Below are 15,704 nucleotides of genomic sequence, written 5' to 3' on the forward strand. Positions count from 1 at the left end.
GTCTAGCGTTTTGTCAAAGTCATTATTCTCTAAGATGTAACTTGTGACTGTTCTCTGTATGTGGCAGGAGCATAATGATGATGATTTGGTTGAGTTATTAGGATGATGTTGAAGAGGAACAATTCTAATGCCCCACCACCCTGCCTGGTGGGTTGATCACAATCTAAAGCCAGTGCATTAAGGACGGCTTCATTAACCATCATTAGATGCAAACGAGTACCTTCGCCTAAATTTGTCCCTATTCCTCACACGACTGTCATTTGTAAAGTAGCTTTGTATGTTGAAGCCAGATTCATGTCTACTTTAATGAATGTAGTGAACGAACTGAGCTGTGTCAGTTTAAGAAGCCAGTGGTGTGGCAGCTGGGCTCATTTGGAAGGCTCGTGAAGGGAGGACTGGATTATCAGGGGGTGTTTGCATTTCAGATTGTCTCAGCTCTTAATGGAACTATAATGACACCAGCACACACACTTTCATATAAACACTGCAAATTGCAGCTCGCCAAAGAAACAGAAATCAAATCAGAAAATCAAATATGGGGCCTGTGCTTTTCTTCATTTTGCTACCTGGCTGTGAGCTGCGAGGGATCGAGGGAGGGGATGAGCGGTGAGGCACAGAGGGCTGTTGTGCAGCTGTGGCTGTGCCAGGCTGGGTGGGAGGATCAAAGAGTCGTGAGGCCAAACATTAGTGATGTGGTCTCTGACTTCATCCACTCCAGATGGAGGGAGCGAGAGCTAGTGAACTCACCACGCCACAAAGAGGGCCGGTCCCTCAACCTTAACACCATCACCATGCAGCACAAATCACTACCAGACCTGCCACCCAGCCCTCCCCCACCCATCCTCTAGTCACCAACATAAATAATTTTTTTAATGACCTAATGGCGTACTCATCTGTTTGTGTGAACAGAGCCCTTCAAGAACTTCAAAGTTTGCTTCCTAATGCAACAAGATGTGTCAGTGGGCTTGGAGAGAATGTTTTGCTGTCCTACTGAAGTATAATCATCTTATTTATGAGACACAACCTCAACTTCATTCGTCATCACTTTACTACGTACGTCAAGAGAAAGACACACACACACACACACACACACACACACACACATGTGAACGACATATCAGTCAGTCAGCTTAGCCAACACTCAGGGCCACGGGGTCTTGCTGAGCAAGCAGTGTGTGTGAGCATGTGATTAGCTGTGTGTGTAACTCCAGCACCCTGTGTACATGTCGTTTAGCAGGGAGGGGAGAGGATCTCTTGGCTCCTCTGGCTCGCACATGTGACCCAGGGTGTGGGGACTCCCGTGGTGATTCCAGGTTAGCCTCACACAGGAGCCCTGGCTTTGTCCCAGTCTGAGCCTCAATGGGCAGCATATGGCGTTGGATGATGCTAATTGTCCTCTTCACACTGGGCTAGCCAGTCAAGGCATTAATAAAACACCCAAACACCGGGCGCCTCATTCCCCTAGCCTCTGGAGGAGAGGGCCCGCCTGGGTTTCCTTTTACTACCACATGAATTAAAGAGACATCACTCAGAGCCCGGGCCAGCAGGGCCAGCACAGTTGTTGGAGTTTGGGTGTTTAGTTTCTGTATATTTTCCGCATCACGTTTAATTTAAGAATATCTGTAGCCATCATAATCCATAAGCAATCATTAATTCAGGGTTTGTGGTTCATACACTGAGCTTACTCATGTTTGACTTAATATCAACAAGCATCAGATTTCACTGTCAGATTGGAGAGAATGGGGACAGTAGGTTCTTGGCAGAGCTTCGTTCTGCAACTCTCTCGTCTCTCTGTGGCTGATCTGAGAGGGCTGATGAGTCCCTCCACACCTTTCCACACATCACCAGCCTACAGCACCCGCCTTTGATCTCAACACCACACCAATCAAAACAGCACATGAAAAAAAACATTCAAACTGTCAACATATGGATACACCAAATGACGACGGCGAAAATAACCTCTTAAAAATAAATGATCACCGCAGTAAAAACTCACAAAAGAGAACAGCTGAAAGCAATGGGCTGCTGGTGTCAACACAGTATCCTGTCTCTGCACGTCACTATGTGGAACCAAACCATGCCCGAGGGCCTTTCTTTTCAAGTCTAAATCTAACACACTTATAGAGGCTAAAAGGCACACACGCAGCTCCAACACAATGGTCCCCTGCTACACAGCCCCAGAACCACCTTCCTGATGGGGCATGTTGAGCGCTGCAGCCTGGTACCAGGCAACCCTTTAACAGAGACATCTCAAGCCTCAAGCTGTTGATGCTTAAAAACTCCAAGATTTAGGTCTCAAGAAACACCATTTTCAAAGACCAACTGCACTCTGATAAATGAGGTGATATCAGGTGTTATATACGTGGGAAGCTGTCAACATACATTTTAAACTCTGAGGCAAAACCTGATGTTATCTTGTGCTGTAAACACTTATTCCATATTTCCTGAGCTGGGAAGAAAAACAGTCATTTACTGGATGCCTCCTTGGTCCAGTCCTCAGTGCACTTGAGGGATATTAGACAGGAAAGGCCACACCTTAGAAAAACACACTCCACCCACCAAATCCTCCCAAATATCTGAATTCTCTAAAGCTTGGGTTACTCATTTTCTATGGAACTGGAGGAAACAACGGAAATAAAACACTTCATACGCCATAAAACACAGAAATCAAAGACTTTAAGGCTCTTACCATAAAAACAATAATCACTCTCAAAACTCCAACAAGTAAATGTGAGTTTTGTTGATGCTCACAGTAAACACGATTTATCTCTCCTCCGATGAAGAGAAGATAAAGAGCTTGGTATTGGTTGGTTATTTATCGACTGCTTTGGATCATAAAGTTGACCCATGGTGCCCACACGTTCCCAATTTTCTCCCTCTGCCGGCCTGTAAGACATTCCTGGTAATACATAATATAAAAAGATCAAGTGATCTGTGGTGCTGTAGGAACAAAGGGCATTGTCCTAATGGGGTATGAGGAAGGCTAAAACACGAGCCTGAACATGTTGACCTCATAAAAGTGAATCTCACAATGGTATAGAAATGTTCAACTTCCTGGTTTCTAAAATCAGAGAACCTTGACTCTGAAAGGTGGAGTTCTCTTTCTGGATGGAGCTGACTGGGTGTTTCAGTGTTTTTGCTCTCTGGAGAGAAGATCAGAGAATGAGGTCCAGTGAGACCTTGACTCTGAAAGGTAGAGTTCTCTTTCTGGATGGAGCTGACTGGGTGTTTCAGTGTTTTTGCTCTCTGGAGAGAAGATCAGAGAATGAGGTCCAGTGAGACCTTGACTCTGAAAGGTAGAGTTCTCTTTCTGGATGGAGATGACTGGGTGTTTCAGTGTTTTTGCTCTCTGGAGAGAAGATCAGAGAATGAGGTCCAGTGAGACCTTGACTGTGAAAGGTGGAGTTCTCTTTCTGGATGGAGCTGACTGGGTGTTTCAGTGTTTTTGCTCTCTGGAGAGAAGATCAGAGAATGAGGTCCAGTGAGACCTTGACTGTGAAAGGTGGAGTTCTCTTTCTGGATGGAGCTGACTGGGTGTTTCAGTGTTTTTGCTCTCTGGAGAGAAGATCAGAGAATGAGGTCCAGTGAGACCTTGACTCTGAAAGGTGTTCTCTTTCTGGATGGAGCTGACTGGGTGTTTCAGTGTTTTTGCTCTCTGGAGAGAAGATCAGAGAATGAGGTCCAGTGAGACCTTGACTCTGAAAGGTGGAGTTCTCTTTCTGGATGGAGCTGACTGGGTGTTTCAGTGTTTTTGCTCTCTGGAGAGAAGATCAGAGAATGAGGTCCAGTGAGACCTTGACTGTGAAAGGTGGAGTTCTCTTTCTGGATGGAGCTGACTGGGTGTTTCAGTGTTTTTGCTCTCTGGAGAGAAGATCAGAGAATGAGGTCCAGTGAGACCTTGACTCTGAAAGGTGGAGTTCTCTTTCTGGATGGAGCTGACTGGGTGTTTCAGTGTTTTTGCTCTCTGGAGAGAAGATCAGAGAATGAGGTCCAGTGAGACCTTGACTGTGAAAGGTGGAGTTCTCTTTCTGGATGGAGCTGACTGGGTGTTTCAGTGTTTTTGCTCTCTGGAGAGGAGCTGAGAAACAGGAAGAAACTTTTCTCTGCTCATCTCTTATTCAGCAGCAGTGCCAGTGAGACTTTTACACCTGTGACACAATTACTGCAAGCATCTGAGGAAACTCAATTTAGCTCAGAGGCAGGTAAACCGAAACACAAATGCACGCAACCACACACACGCACACTACACACTCTCCCACATACACACAAAAAATTATGTTTTTGCAGGAACACAGAAATCAAAGAGTTTTTTACTGAGCAATCCAGGAATCACATTAGGCTCCCTGTAGAGTCCAGAATGCCGATGTGATTAAAAACAGATGGAATAACAGCAACGCTGGTGCTCAGAGCTCAATCTACAAACAGGAAAGTCTAACCTCAACAGGCAGCCTCTTTTCCTTAATCATTTCCAGACTTCCACATGTTATTATTTCAACCCAGTCCCAGTGCTGAACCAACCAGCCAGTAAAAATACATTCACAGCTTAAAAAAAACTATATTTTCAGTCTATCTGACTACGAACAGAGGTGAGAGGAAAAAACGTGTTTGACTTTTTTCAACATCCACATATTGAGTTTTGTTCCTACTTATATACAATTGATGTGCCTTGCTTATATTCTGCTTTATCTCTAATAGAGAAGTCTGTGCTGAAATTAAGTTGAAGTTTTGACATACATGGTTAGCTAAAAAAAGAAGAAGTGAACCATCTAACAGATTCAGGCTATAACATGTCTGGAACATATTGAGAAAGAAATAAAGTAAGTCCTCTATTTGAACTGCAAAGAAAAACAAATGGTACTGTCACACAGCTGTAACTGAGGCAACGGAAAATCAGTCCACAGAGGAGAGAGGGAAAATGAGAGAGAGAGAGACAGAAAGAGAGAGAAGGGCAGGGAGAAAGGGAGAGAGAGAGCAAAGCAGAGAGGAGTGATAAACTCTAGAGCCGAGAAACATCCTGTGCAGCCGGACAACCCAATATTCTGCAACTCCATACCCGTGGGCCAATTACAAACGTGGACACACACACACACACACACACACACACACACACACACACACACACACACACACACACACACACACTCTCCCTCTCTTTCTCCCGCAGACAGAACTCACCGATTTCCCGTTGTAGTAATACATTAAGGAGTTGCTGCCCATTCCAGGGACAGGGTAGGCGCAATACATGATAGCTTCGGCTATTATACTGATGACTGGAGCAAGTGTACTGTTTCAGAGCACGGCAGCAGCAGCACACAAGCCTTCTCCCTAGACATACATCGAACCCGTTAAAAAGGGACTAATTCTTTCAGTCCTGGACTGGCCCTTCACACATGGATCTACTCAGAGGAAACTTATGCAAAACAGGGCTGAACCATTCGCCGCAGTGTTAGGGGGTGGTTGAGAGAAGGGGAGGGGCTGAAATGGTTCTTCCCCTTGAGCCTCATAAGTGCTGAGGCAAAGAGGAAAGCAGATTGGGGGAGGGGAGGCGAACCAGAGGGAGGGGGGATAAAGCGAGGAGGTGGGACAGAAAACAAATGCTTGAGTTGATTTAGAAAGAGGAGAAAAAAAATGGTAACTCCCAAAAATAAACATTTACATTTTCTGCAGGGGAGATTGAACTAAAACTATTTAGCTTTGGGCACGATATCATTAATTTATGTTATTCAAAAGCAAACAATTTACTGAGTAAATAACTGCAATAAACAAGCTCTCCCACACAGGTTTTAATCCTGAGTGGGCTAATCTGTTGTTTTTGTAATAACTGAATTAGTCCGCTAGCAGTGAGGTAACATGAAGGGATAGGGTTTCTACACAACCATCTGGACAGGAGCTGAACCTGTTCCCACACTCAACATTATGCCAATTAACAACCAATATGGGAAAGTGGACTCTCAACAAGGAAAAGAAAAAAGGAAGGAAAAATAAGACCTCAAATTAAATTTGGATTCTTTTTCTTAGGCAGAATACCCAGAGTCATAAAAACAGACAGGGAGAAGTAGAAAGAAAGGTTTGTAATGTTGTAGAACGTCTTAGTGAGAATGTTCATGTATACTGTGTGCTTCCATAACAATTAGACTTTCCCTATAGTCAGAATGAACCCCCTTGTCTGGACGGTGACTGTAAACAGAGAGAGTTGTTGAACACACGCCACAGCTGCAGAGGGGCCGGGCCTTGACGTCAGACAGGCAACAGAACTGTGATGCTCCATTTCCTAAACCCCCGGGGGCCTCAAGCTCAGACATACACCACAGGCCAGGGGGAAGCAGAGGGGTACAACCAAAACAGCCACAGCCATTTCATTTCACTGTCTGCCACTCTCAGACCGCTCTGCTGTTCCATGTCGGCCTCCATTGAAGGAGGAGAAAGAGGAGAGGTGGAGAAAGGGAAGAAGGAAGAGGAGGAAGAGAGAGGCGAGAGGTGAGGACTGACCCGTGTGCCGTACAGAGCCTTTAAAGCCCACTCCATCCAGCCTCCCTGGAGCCTTTCATGTCTGCCAGTGGAAGCTTCCTGGACTAAACACAGTCCTGTGCACTCATTGAGAGCATTATTGTTATAGAAAGATGAAAGACTCCTTTCCCAAAGAAAACGAGGCTTTATTATGTTTTTCCTTCAGTACTATTATTACGTATTCCTCTTTCTTCTCTGAGATTCTTTTAAACTCTTCCAAGGCACTGGGGTCCACATGCTGGTACCACTTTATATCTGGACCCGTTTCAAGTTGATGCTTTAAGGAAAATGTGCGTTCGAAGGGTCCAAAAACGGGTCCAGACACAGAAGGCCGGGCTGAGAAAAAAACACATGAAAGCTCAAAGAGAATGAGTAAAGAGAGATGGACTCAACATTGATAAAAGCAGACGCATTACTACTACTCTCAAACACAGCATACAACATGTATCTGCAGACACAGGGACACTTTGCAATCATCTAACAGACAAACAGATATTAGCTGTATTAGCGAGAAGATGCCCACGTTGTCATACTTCATTTCCTGAGCAACTGAACCATGTCAGATCTCATCCTAAACACCAATCGTCTTCAGACAGAGCCAGGACCACCACCCTCTATCACTTCATCAACATTGAACCTGGGCCCGGGCCCGGCGCCTGACCCATCAGCCACCAAGAAACAGGACCAGTCTGCATCTGTGTCAAAGTGAGCCAAGTGTTACCTCACTGGCAGCCACCCAGCCATGCACCTGTCCACACAACTCCCCCCTCTAATCACATTTGAGCCACTGGCCATACTTTTTTCCCTGGGAATTGTTTGGGTGTTAAAAAAGATCCACCGCAAATCCACCCACTGAGGTCACCTCCATCTCACGCATGGATTTAGCCATGATGTCATAAGACTGGATGGGGGGATTGTTTCCTGTAAGAAGCTCTGGTTTTTATTCGGGGGGGTCGGGGGTGCTGAGGGGGGTTCTTAATCTGCTCAAAACCCCACAAGACGTTCATAACACAAAGCTTTGCCTTGACTTAATTACACATATATTACACATGAACTCTAATGATTTACAACTGCATAAATCAGCACAGAACAGGCATTTTGTCATCTGTAGGCTGTTCCAGAGCAGGCATACAGTGCAGTGCTACTGGCTCTGCTTCAGTTTGAGATGTTAGAGTATCTCTAACTGCTGAATCTCTAACGACAGACACGTTTCCTCCTCTTCCAACTCCCCCCTGACCATATTTCCCTAACACTTTGCATGTGTGCATGAAGCAGAAAGGTGCTTTAGGGTTATTTATAAAGCACTCATTCTGTGTGACTGAGTCAACATACACTTCCTCTAGTGCTGCTTCTGCCAGACATACGTACATGTAGCTATAGGTAATCCTGGCTGAGCCACTCCTGGCCTGGCTGACTGATTGACCTGACATAGGAGATACACACACACACGCGTACACAGAGAGACAGACCGACATACAGAGACACACACAGACACACAGAGAGACAGACACAGAGAGACAGGCAGACAGACACCCTACCCTCCCCAGAGTTAACATGGATCTCCAGTCCACAGACATGCCTCATATGGTCTTTTTCAGTACACCCCTACACCTCTGTGAGTTCATTCAACATAGGCTGGAACACAGACCCTCTCTCTCTCCCATCCAAATATGATCTGAACCACAAAATAACACTCCACCCAACTCCCTTTCATCAACTCTGCCCTTTGTCATCCAAATCCTCCCGGACATACAAACCTCCATCCCCCAAACAACTGTTCATAAAGTTATTTAGTGATAGGACACTGCTCTAGCGCCATAGCGACATCACATCGAATTCCTTCCTTGTCTCTTTGTTTGTTCTCAGTCATCAAACACGACTCTGGAACCAATGAATTGTATTAATATAAAGGGTGTCACGACAACGGCTATGTGTACTACACAAACACAGCGATCCAATACGCACGAATAAAGCTGCTGGATGGAAGGAGGCTATCTCTGAGCCACGACATTAAGACTGAGCCTCTCTATCCAGTTCAGCCTAGTACAGTAGGTCAGTGTTCTTGCCAGTGTCCTCTAGTCTTTCACTGGTCCAATGCACAACCAGGCACCCAAGAAGGACCAATCCAAACAAAGCGCCCTGACATGGCTCTGACTTACACACTCTGAGGAAACCCTCCACTGCGTTAGGGGGGTAACTGACCTACAACTGGGTCTGCAGATACAGCCTATAACGTGAGTTTCACCTGTTGACACTCCCTTAGACCAGAGGGTATACTACAAAGCAGGATCAATGAGTTAGCCAGCTAACTTTGATAAACAACTAGGAATAACTATTGATTTTCTGGTTCATTAAGAAGGATAAACTTAGATATGTGCTTTTGGTTGTTGAGTTGCTTTGTAATATACCCCACTGGCCACTCTGGTGTGGTTTAGAGTTAAATGACCTCCAACTAACACACTCTATTAACCTAATCATTAGTGATTGTTGACAGAGCACCGTGCCAAGCCTGCCAGGAAGCAGTCTAAAACCAAGGCCTGCATTAATGTGGTGCACTCACGCAGCCAGGCCCTACATAAATAATTTACTACAGGCCGAAATGTGAGTAATGACTTTAATGTGTGCATTCATTTCTGCTTCATGTTTTTTTTAAACTCTGTTTCTCTCCTTTAGATGAAAGCAGCCAGGACCTCTGTAGTTGTTGGCCTTCTCCTTTATCTCCACCTCTCATGTCATTGGTAAATCTGAGCAACCCAAAGACGGATAAACACACCAAGGCAAGGCCCTGGGGAGGGGGGGGGGGGGGGGGGGGATCTCTGTTCAGGATCATCCCAGTCAAACGAGGGGCATCTATCTAATCAGCCATCTGATGAGCTCATCTCCATTGGGTCTTCAGACTGGGGTCAGAGCAGAGCGGCAGAGCCTGGCACACTGCCCCCTGGTGGTCTGACTCTGACCTGCTGACCTGATAGGACGGGCAGGGTGTTGAGATAATGGGCATCATGCCAACCCAGAGATGGATGGGAGCTGGTCTGTTGCCAGGAGGCAGAGGTAGACAGAAAGACAGTCCTGTTCTGTTTAGTACTATAAAGATTCTAGAATTGATTTTAGAAAATGAAATGAACCATGTCAACCCACATTCAATGAGCATAGAGTGTCTTGTCAGCTATGTCACAATGACCATACTCTTAAAATCCTTCTTGAATTAAAAAAGAGAGAAATTCAAATAAATGCTTAATAAAAAAAAGTGATAGAAGAATGTCGAGGTACAGTACATGACAAATGTTGTCTGGTAAGTCATCTGATGCTGTGAAACAGCCAGACAACAAGGAAATCCAGATCACTTGAGACGATACAACTGTGCCTACATGAAAGGGCCACATCAAACAATGATTGTTTGGCTGTATTTGCAGAAGGCTTTGCTGACGCGTTTCATCCAAAGGCACGTCTACTCACAAGAGCTGCCCTCTGCCAGGTCCTGACCTGCCCTGGTTCAAAGAGAACCCAAAATGAGCTCTGCTTCCTGCACCATCCTGCTCTGCCTGCAGATGGCTGTCTAGTCAAAATACATGTAGCTGCATCGATGAAAGGGAGCTGTAGTCTCTCTGAGTTCAGCTAAACACACACACACACACATACACACACACACACACAAAGGAGATAACCTCTGTGTGTCATTCACCCGACCACTGTGAGGCAAAATCCTGGGTCTTAGTCTCAGAGCCCGGAGCAGAGCAGACTTCCTTTCTTCTAGTCCCTGTTTCCCTGCTAAGTGAAAGTCTCTTAGAAACAAGGGTGTCTGAGTGATCTGTCAAAAGCAAATTACAATCTTTTTTGTCATTCACAGCCAGGGTTCTCGCTAGCAAAAGTCCCTGAAGGGAGTTGATTCTCTCCCCCACCACCTCCCTCTCCCGCCACTTTCTTTCTTTCCCTCCTCCAGACTAGCATCACCACAGCCAAGGAGGAAGTGTCACATCAAGCCGTTGTGCCAGTGACAAGGGCGTGTAAAAAAAGCCTGGCTATTTACACACACACCAGCAATGGCCTCCCAGCTACACATGAATATCCTACAAGATACAGCTTTTCCCCACGAGCCACAGAGCTGCCGCCGCGGCGTGTCTCTCTCCTCTGTCCTCCTGTCAGACGGACCCTTAACGCAGGTGCCCGTACAGCTGCCCGTCAGCAACCCTGCTCCGCAGCATGCTGTCCATCCAATGATAGCCCGTTATGTCTTCACTCAGAGCGATGCTCAGTTTACAAAGTGATACATCTATCTATGACCACAGTCAGCCCACTGTATCATGAAGTCAGCCTTACAAGACTTAAGACTGATACAGTCAACCTCTGATCATCTGCACGGACCTTGTGTTTGTGTGCATTGTACTGGATTCATGATCTACATTTACTATAAATATCAGAAGCAATAAATAATGTGTTTGAATTAGGAATAGTGGACTCCAGTGCACATATGCACTACATCAGGGTTCCCCAATATACAAAATACTTTGAAATGATTATGTTTTAGTCAAATGTTATATCTGCTTGGGCCAGAAGAGGACTGTCCACCCCTCAGAGCCTGGTTCCTATCTAGTTCCGGCCCCCCGACCAACGGCTGAGTCTAGTTGATGATCCCTGTACTACATCATGTTCGTGCCACATTACTCACTTTATTTGTATTTTACTATGTACACAGTTTATCTATTGATCTACTGTTCAGAGGGAAATGGTGCTTATCAGGCTGATAAAGTTGGTGACACACCTACATATGTAGGATCTTCCTTTGAGCCAGAATAATACAATAATAATCCTGCAGCAAGAGGAAATGTGAATTATTATGTGGATAAAAATGTATGGAACCGTTTTGTAGGGGTTGATACATTTTTCGTCAGGGCAATTCAAGTCTGACATTTTAAAGTGGAAATTACAAACTTCAGACTTTTTAAACATGACTTTAAACACTACAAGTTTGCATTTCCTGCTGTGCAGGAAAATTCACAGTAACAAAAGAGTAATCCAATTAAGATCCTACATCTGTACAGTAGCTCCTGTCCCCTAAAAGGAGTATGTACGTAAAATGAACTGCAAAAGTGGGTTAAGGAAAAAGTGTGTATATGAGATGAGATTGGCGTATAAACATGTGAATGTTTGCAATCAGCAGCTGGCTGGCTCTCCCTGATGGCCTCCACATCCTGGTATATACTGCAGGGGAACAACCTAAATGCACAGAGGATGTGCTCCCATAAATATTATGATTGCAATATAAATCTTACATATACACACATCATATATACACACATCAGCCGCTCATTAAAAACACACCGCTCTTCAAATCTAAACTCCTCAACCATTTTTAGGTGAGGATGAAAAAAGTAAAAATAGTTTGAAACAAATAAATAAATAAAAGAGAATTCCCAGTAGGGGACATAATGATATGAAGCATTGTGTTCATTTTGTTTATCAAGCAGCTCTTCAGGCCTCTGGTGAAGCCTGGGTGCTTACACAAGCAAAAGCCTTTCAGCAGCATCTGCATCCAGCTGCATTTCTGCATTACAGGTACACTGCAGGCTCCTCACCCGGCATGTCACAGCACAGCTGCCCCTGGCAACCCTGCTCTGCTCCAGGTGCGCCTGTGCCCTCGACACTCCTAAACTCCACCACCGCTGTCTGCCTCCCACACCAGCCTGCAGGTCCCTGCAGATAGCCCCTGTACACGCACGCATGCGCACACGCACACGCACACACACACACACACACACACCTCCTACCAGCCAGTATATAACCTCTAAACACCTATAACCAGTTGCAGGACAAGCTATGGCAGCTCATATCCCCTCGCCCTCGCCTCCCACCAGGCCCATACAACAACTTCTAAAAGCCTCCAGACCAGCCCTCCATCACCGCCTACTCAACCTCCATCCCCACACACCACCCATACCACAGGCTCTCTCTTTACCTTTCCCTGCAACCAGAGAAAATAAGAGAAAAACAGCCCCCTTTTCCCTGTTAAAGTCTTGGCTCTGTCTTGGGATCAGAGACTAACTCCTCCAACATCCAGGCCTCGTCTTCTCCACACAGAGTGACAGAAGAAGAAGAAGCTGCATTAGCTCCTCTACTTATTCCACTCAGGATTGTACTGCTTTGATTCTACTGTTATGAGTCACATAGTGCACCTGCGCCCATGTGTTAAGCAGAGACAAATAAAAGCCCTGCGCCCATTTACACAACAAAGAGATGTACCCCGCAAGGCAACCAATCTTTCTCTGCCTCCCTCCCTCCCTCCTGGCACCCCCCCCCCATATCCCCTTCACCTACTTCAGGAGGGGAGAGGCGGCGTGTGTTTCCCACTCCGCTGCTTTCCTGACAAACTAGTGTTCAAACACAAATTCAGAGACAAAACACCTCTCTCTTTTATGTCCTGTGTCTTGTTCCATATTTGATTTCAGAGGAACAGCGGTGGAGCTCGCGATTATCACAACTCCCAAAAGCAAATCCAGTCTCTGAGCCACCCTCATCAAAGCCCCCGTCTTGTTCTCTGGGGAAGAAGCCTTCAGCACAAAAGTAAAGAGGGATCTCTGCTAAAAACAGTTGCTTTTTTTTTTTTTAAGCATCGGCCGGTACCAGTGGCTGGGAAGTTAAGGCTTAATCGCCCGCTTTGAGAATCCACCAGGATTTTCACAATGAACATCTGACTTAGTGATTTATGCATATTAATGAGGCCCGGCCCAGGCGGAGGCAAGCTGAGCTCCACACTTCCTCTGCATTCTAATGTCTTCTGCTCCACCGGGATTATTACCCATGGAAATTTCTCTGATTCTGCACTATTAATCTCTGTCTGTCCTCCTGTTTGGCTACATAATGACTAATTAAACATCAAAAGAGCAGCGCCTAGGATCCACTCTGACAGCTCTGCTCCCCGCGCCCCGCATAGCCCCGCGTCCCAGGAGAGAAGCTGAGGAGACCACGCTGTGACAGGACAGACCCCAAAATCAATCACCCCAATGTACACACACTCTCTAGTACACACACACACAAACACAAAAACAGCAAGGCAGGGCTACGGGCTCCCTTACACATCAACCAGGTACCAACGGTGCCACTGCAGAGGACGTCTTTGAAGAGTCAAGGAAAGCAAGTAAAACAGCTCTCTTTGTCAACAGCTCTCTTTGTCTGTGTGTGTGTGTGTGTGTGTGTGTGTGTGTGTGTGTGTGTGTGTGTGTGTGTGTGTTTGGTTAAGCTCACTGAGAGATCTATTTATATATGAGAGGCATGGCAGGCAGATGAAATGATCTTCCACTCACAGATGAAGGCAGACCAGGAGGGACCTTGCGAACTTTCTTTGTTTGTAGAGGATCTGTGGAAAGATAAAACAGGATTGAGGCAATAGAAAGGGCCTTTGTGGGATGTAAACAACACAACAGCTTATTCACACACTGGCATAAAGAAGGGAACGACGAGGATGCCTTCCCTGGCTTAGCATTCTTTTGTTGCACACAATCAAGTCAAATCAAAAATAATTTGTCATGTAAAACCAAAACAATTTGTGCGTGTTGGTATAAAGAAGATTTCGATTGAAATCACCAGGATAATCATTATTAGCGTTAAAATAGGAGTATAATGGCTAAGCAAAAGTCATTAATCCATTGAAAACACAGGGACTCCTGCAGGTTTGTTCACGGAGCTAGTGAAAACAGATCAATGGTCTCTTACAAATGTCACATCCAGTAAAACAAGTGCTCTGGCTTTGTCTTTGCTACATCGTTTGGTCAGCCTGAGGTTTAGAATTGTGTCAGCACATACTGCTCTAAACACTATACTAGACTAAAATGCCATTTTCAGGGACTGGATAACTTGCCCTGCTCTGTATCTCTATAGGTATGGGTTAATTGGCACTGACCAATGGGAGTAGGTTCCGGTAGGGGGCGTCTTCTGGGGTTGGCCCCTGTGAAGGGAGGGTAGAAGGGAGGGGCCGTTTTCCCCGATGTGGTCACAGGCCCAGGACTCACCAAACCAATGTCCGGCCGCAGATTGGCCTGGAGGAGACAACAGAGAAACAACAGATAAGTGGAGAACAGCAGATGTGTAACTAGTGTGTGTGTGTGTGTGTGTATGTGTGTGTGTGTGTGTGTGTGTGTGTGTGTGTGTGTGTGTGTGTGTGTGTGTGTGAGATGAGAGGGGGGTACTCATTCAATCAGGGGGTGATCTCATGCACTGTCAAATATTATCAGAGACACTTGGCCATGAATCAGCCATTCCCCTAATGATCTATTAAATACCATGAATCAATCCCTTGAACAGCTTTATGGAGATGTGCTCCAGTGGGAATAAGGGGCCACTGTGTGTTATGCTACCATAATTCACTAACAACCTGCCCTCAGACAAAATACATCTCTTTAACGGTAAAGACAGTAAATACCTATTTTCACAGCAGCAGATGAGCGCAGACACCTCAATTAATGCATGTCCACTTAGTAGTAAAATAGTTCTTATTCAAAATGTCATAGATATGTGTTAATGAATGCTTCCTGTGGAGCTGACAACAGGTATAATGTTCCTATGAAAACATTCAGATTTGTTTTTACTGTTCTATAATGCTGGTAAATGGTGCTGTGTTATGGAGCATCAGCATAAGAAATCTAATCACAAGATACAAATTTCAGTTACTATTTTTTTTTTACACACACAGTCATTTGTGTACTCCTGTGTGCTCCACCGTTAGCAGCTCCACTGAACTCCAAGGAGAAATCCATCCAATCAGTCTGACCTAGTGATTTCCCTCTCCTCCAGCCTGCAGTGGAACGGTATTGATCAGCAGCGATCATGGCCTGAGGGCATCTTCAGACACAACCAGGGACATGCCCTGACTTGCAGGAGCAGCTCTTTGAATGGAGGGGGCACAGGGAGGTGCAGGGGGGTGAGAGGAGGCACAGGGGTGGGGGGCGAGAGGAGGACAGCTCAAGGCTCATTAAACCATCTGTCTGATCCCAGGATCTGTGGGCTCCCCCGAAAACCACACCGGCTTAACTGGACAAAACGTCCGTCCCAGAGACCTGGGAGTCACCAGGCCACCAGCCTGCTGGACCTGTGTCTGATCTCAGGCACACATATCCAATTAGTGGAGGAGAGCCAAGATGACACAGAGCTGTCCCAAAACCTGCCTCTGATCTGACAGGCCCAGATTAGTGGGCTGGAGTCCTGAG

At 45.7% G+C, this 15,704-nt stretch overlaps 1 protein-coding gene across 19 annotated transcripts in view; it reads right to left on the minus strand.

The window, feature by feature from the left end:
• LOC110506541 (transcription factor 12) overlaps positions 1–15,704 on the minus strand; it is a 95,037-nt gene that overhangs the window by 21,787 nt on the left and 57,546 nt on the right. For 15 of the 19 annotated variants that reach the window (XM_090222336.1, XM_090222333.1, XM_090222332.1 and 12 more), the window contains exons 7-8: positions 14,402–14,537; positions 13,806–13,858 (exon numbers count right to left, since the gene is read on the minus strand). In XM_090222336.1, the coding sequence (XP_090078462.1) occupies positions 13,806–13,858; positions 14,402–14,537 (189 nt within the window). Of the gene's footprint in view, positions 1–5,175; positions 5,423–13,805; positions 13,859–14,401; positions 14,538–15,704 lie in introns of those variants that run through there. The other 4 variants (XM_090222344.1, XM_090222343.1, XM_090222342.1 and 1 more) reach the window with 1 other exon arrangement.

Source organism: Oncorhynchus mykiss, chromosome 26, assembly GCF_057628025.1.
Source record: "Oncorhynchus mykiss isolate SJ-2025 chromosome 26, ASM5762802v1, whole genome shotgun sequence".
NCBI lineage: Eukaryota > Metazoa > Chordata > Actinopteri > Salmoniformes > Salmonidae > Oncorhynchus > Oncorhynchus mykiss.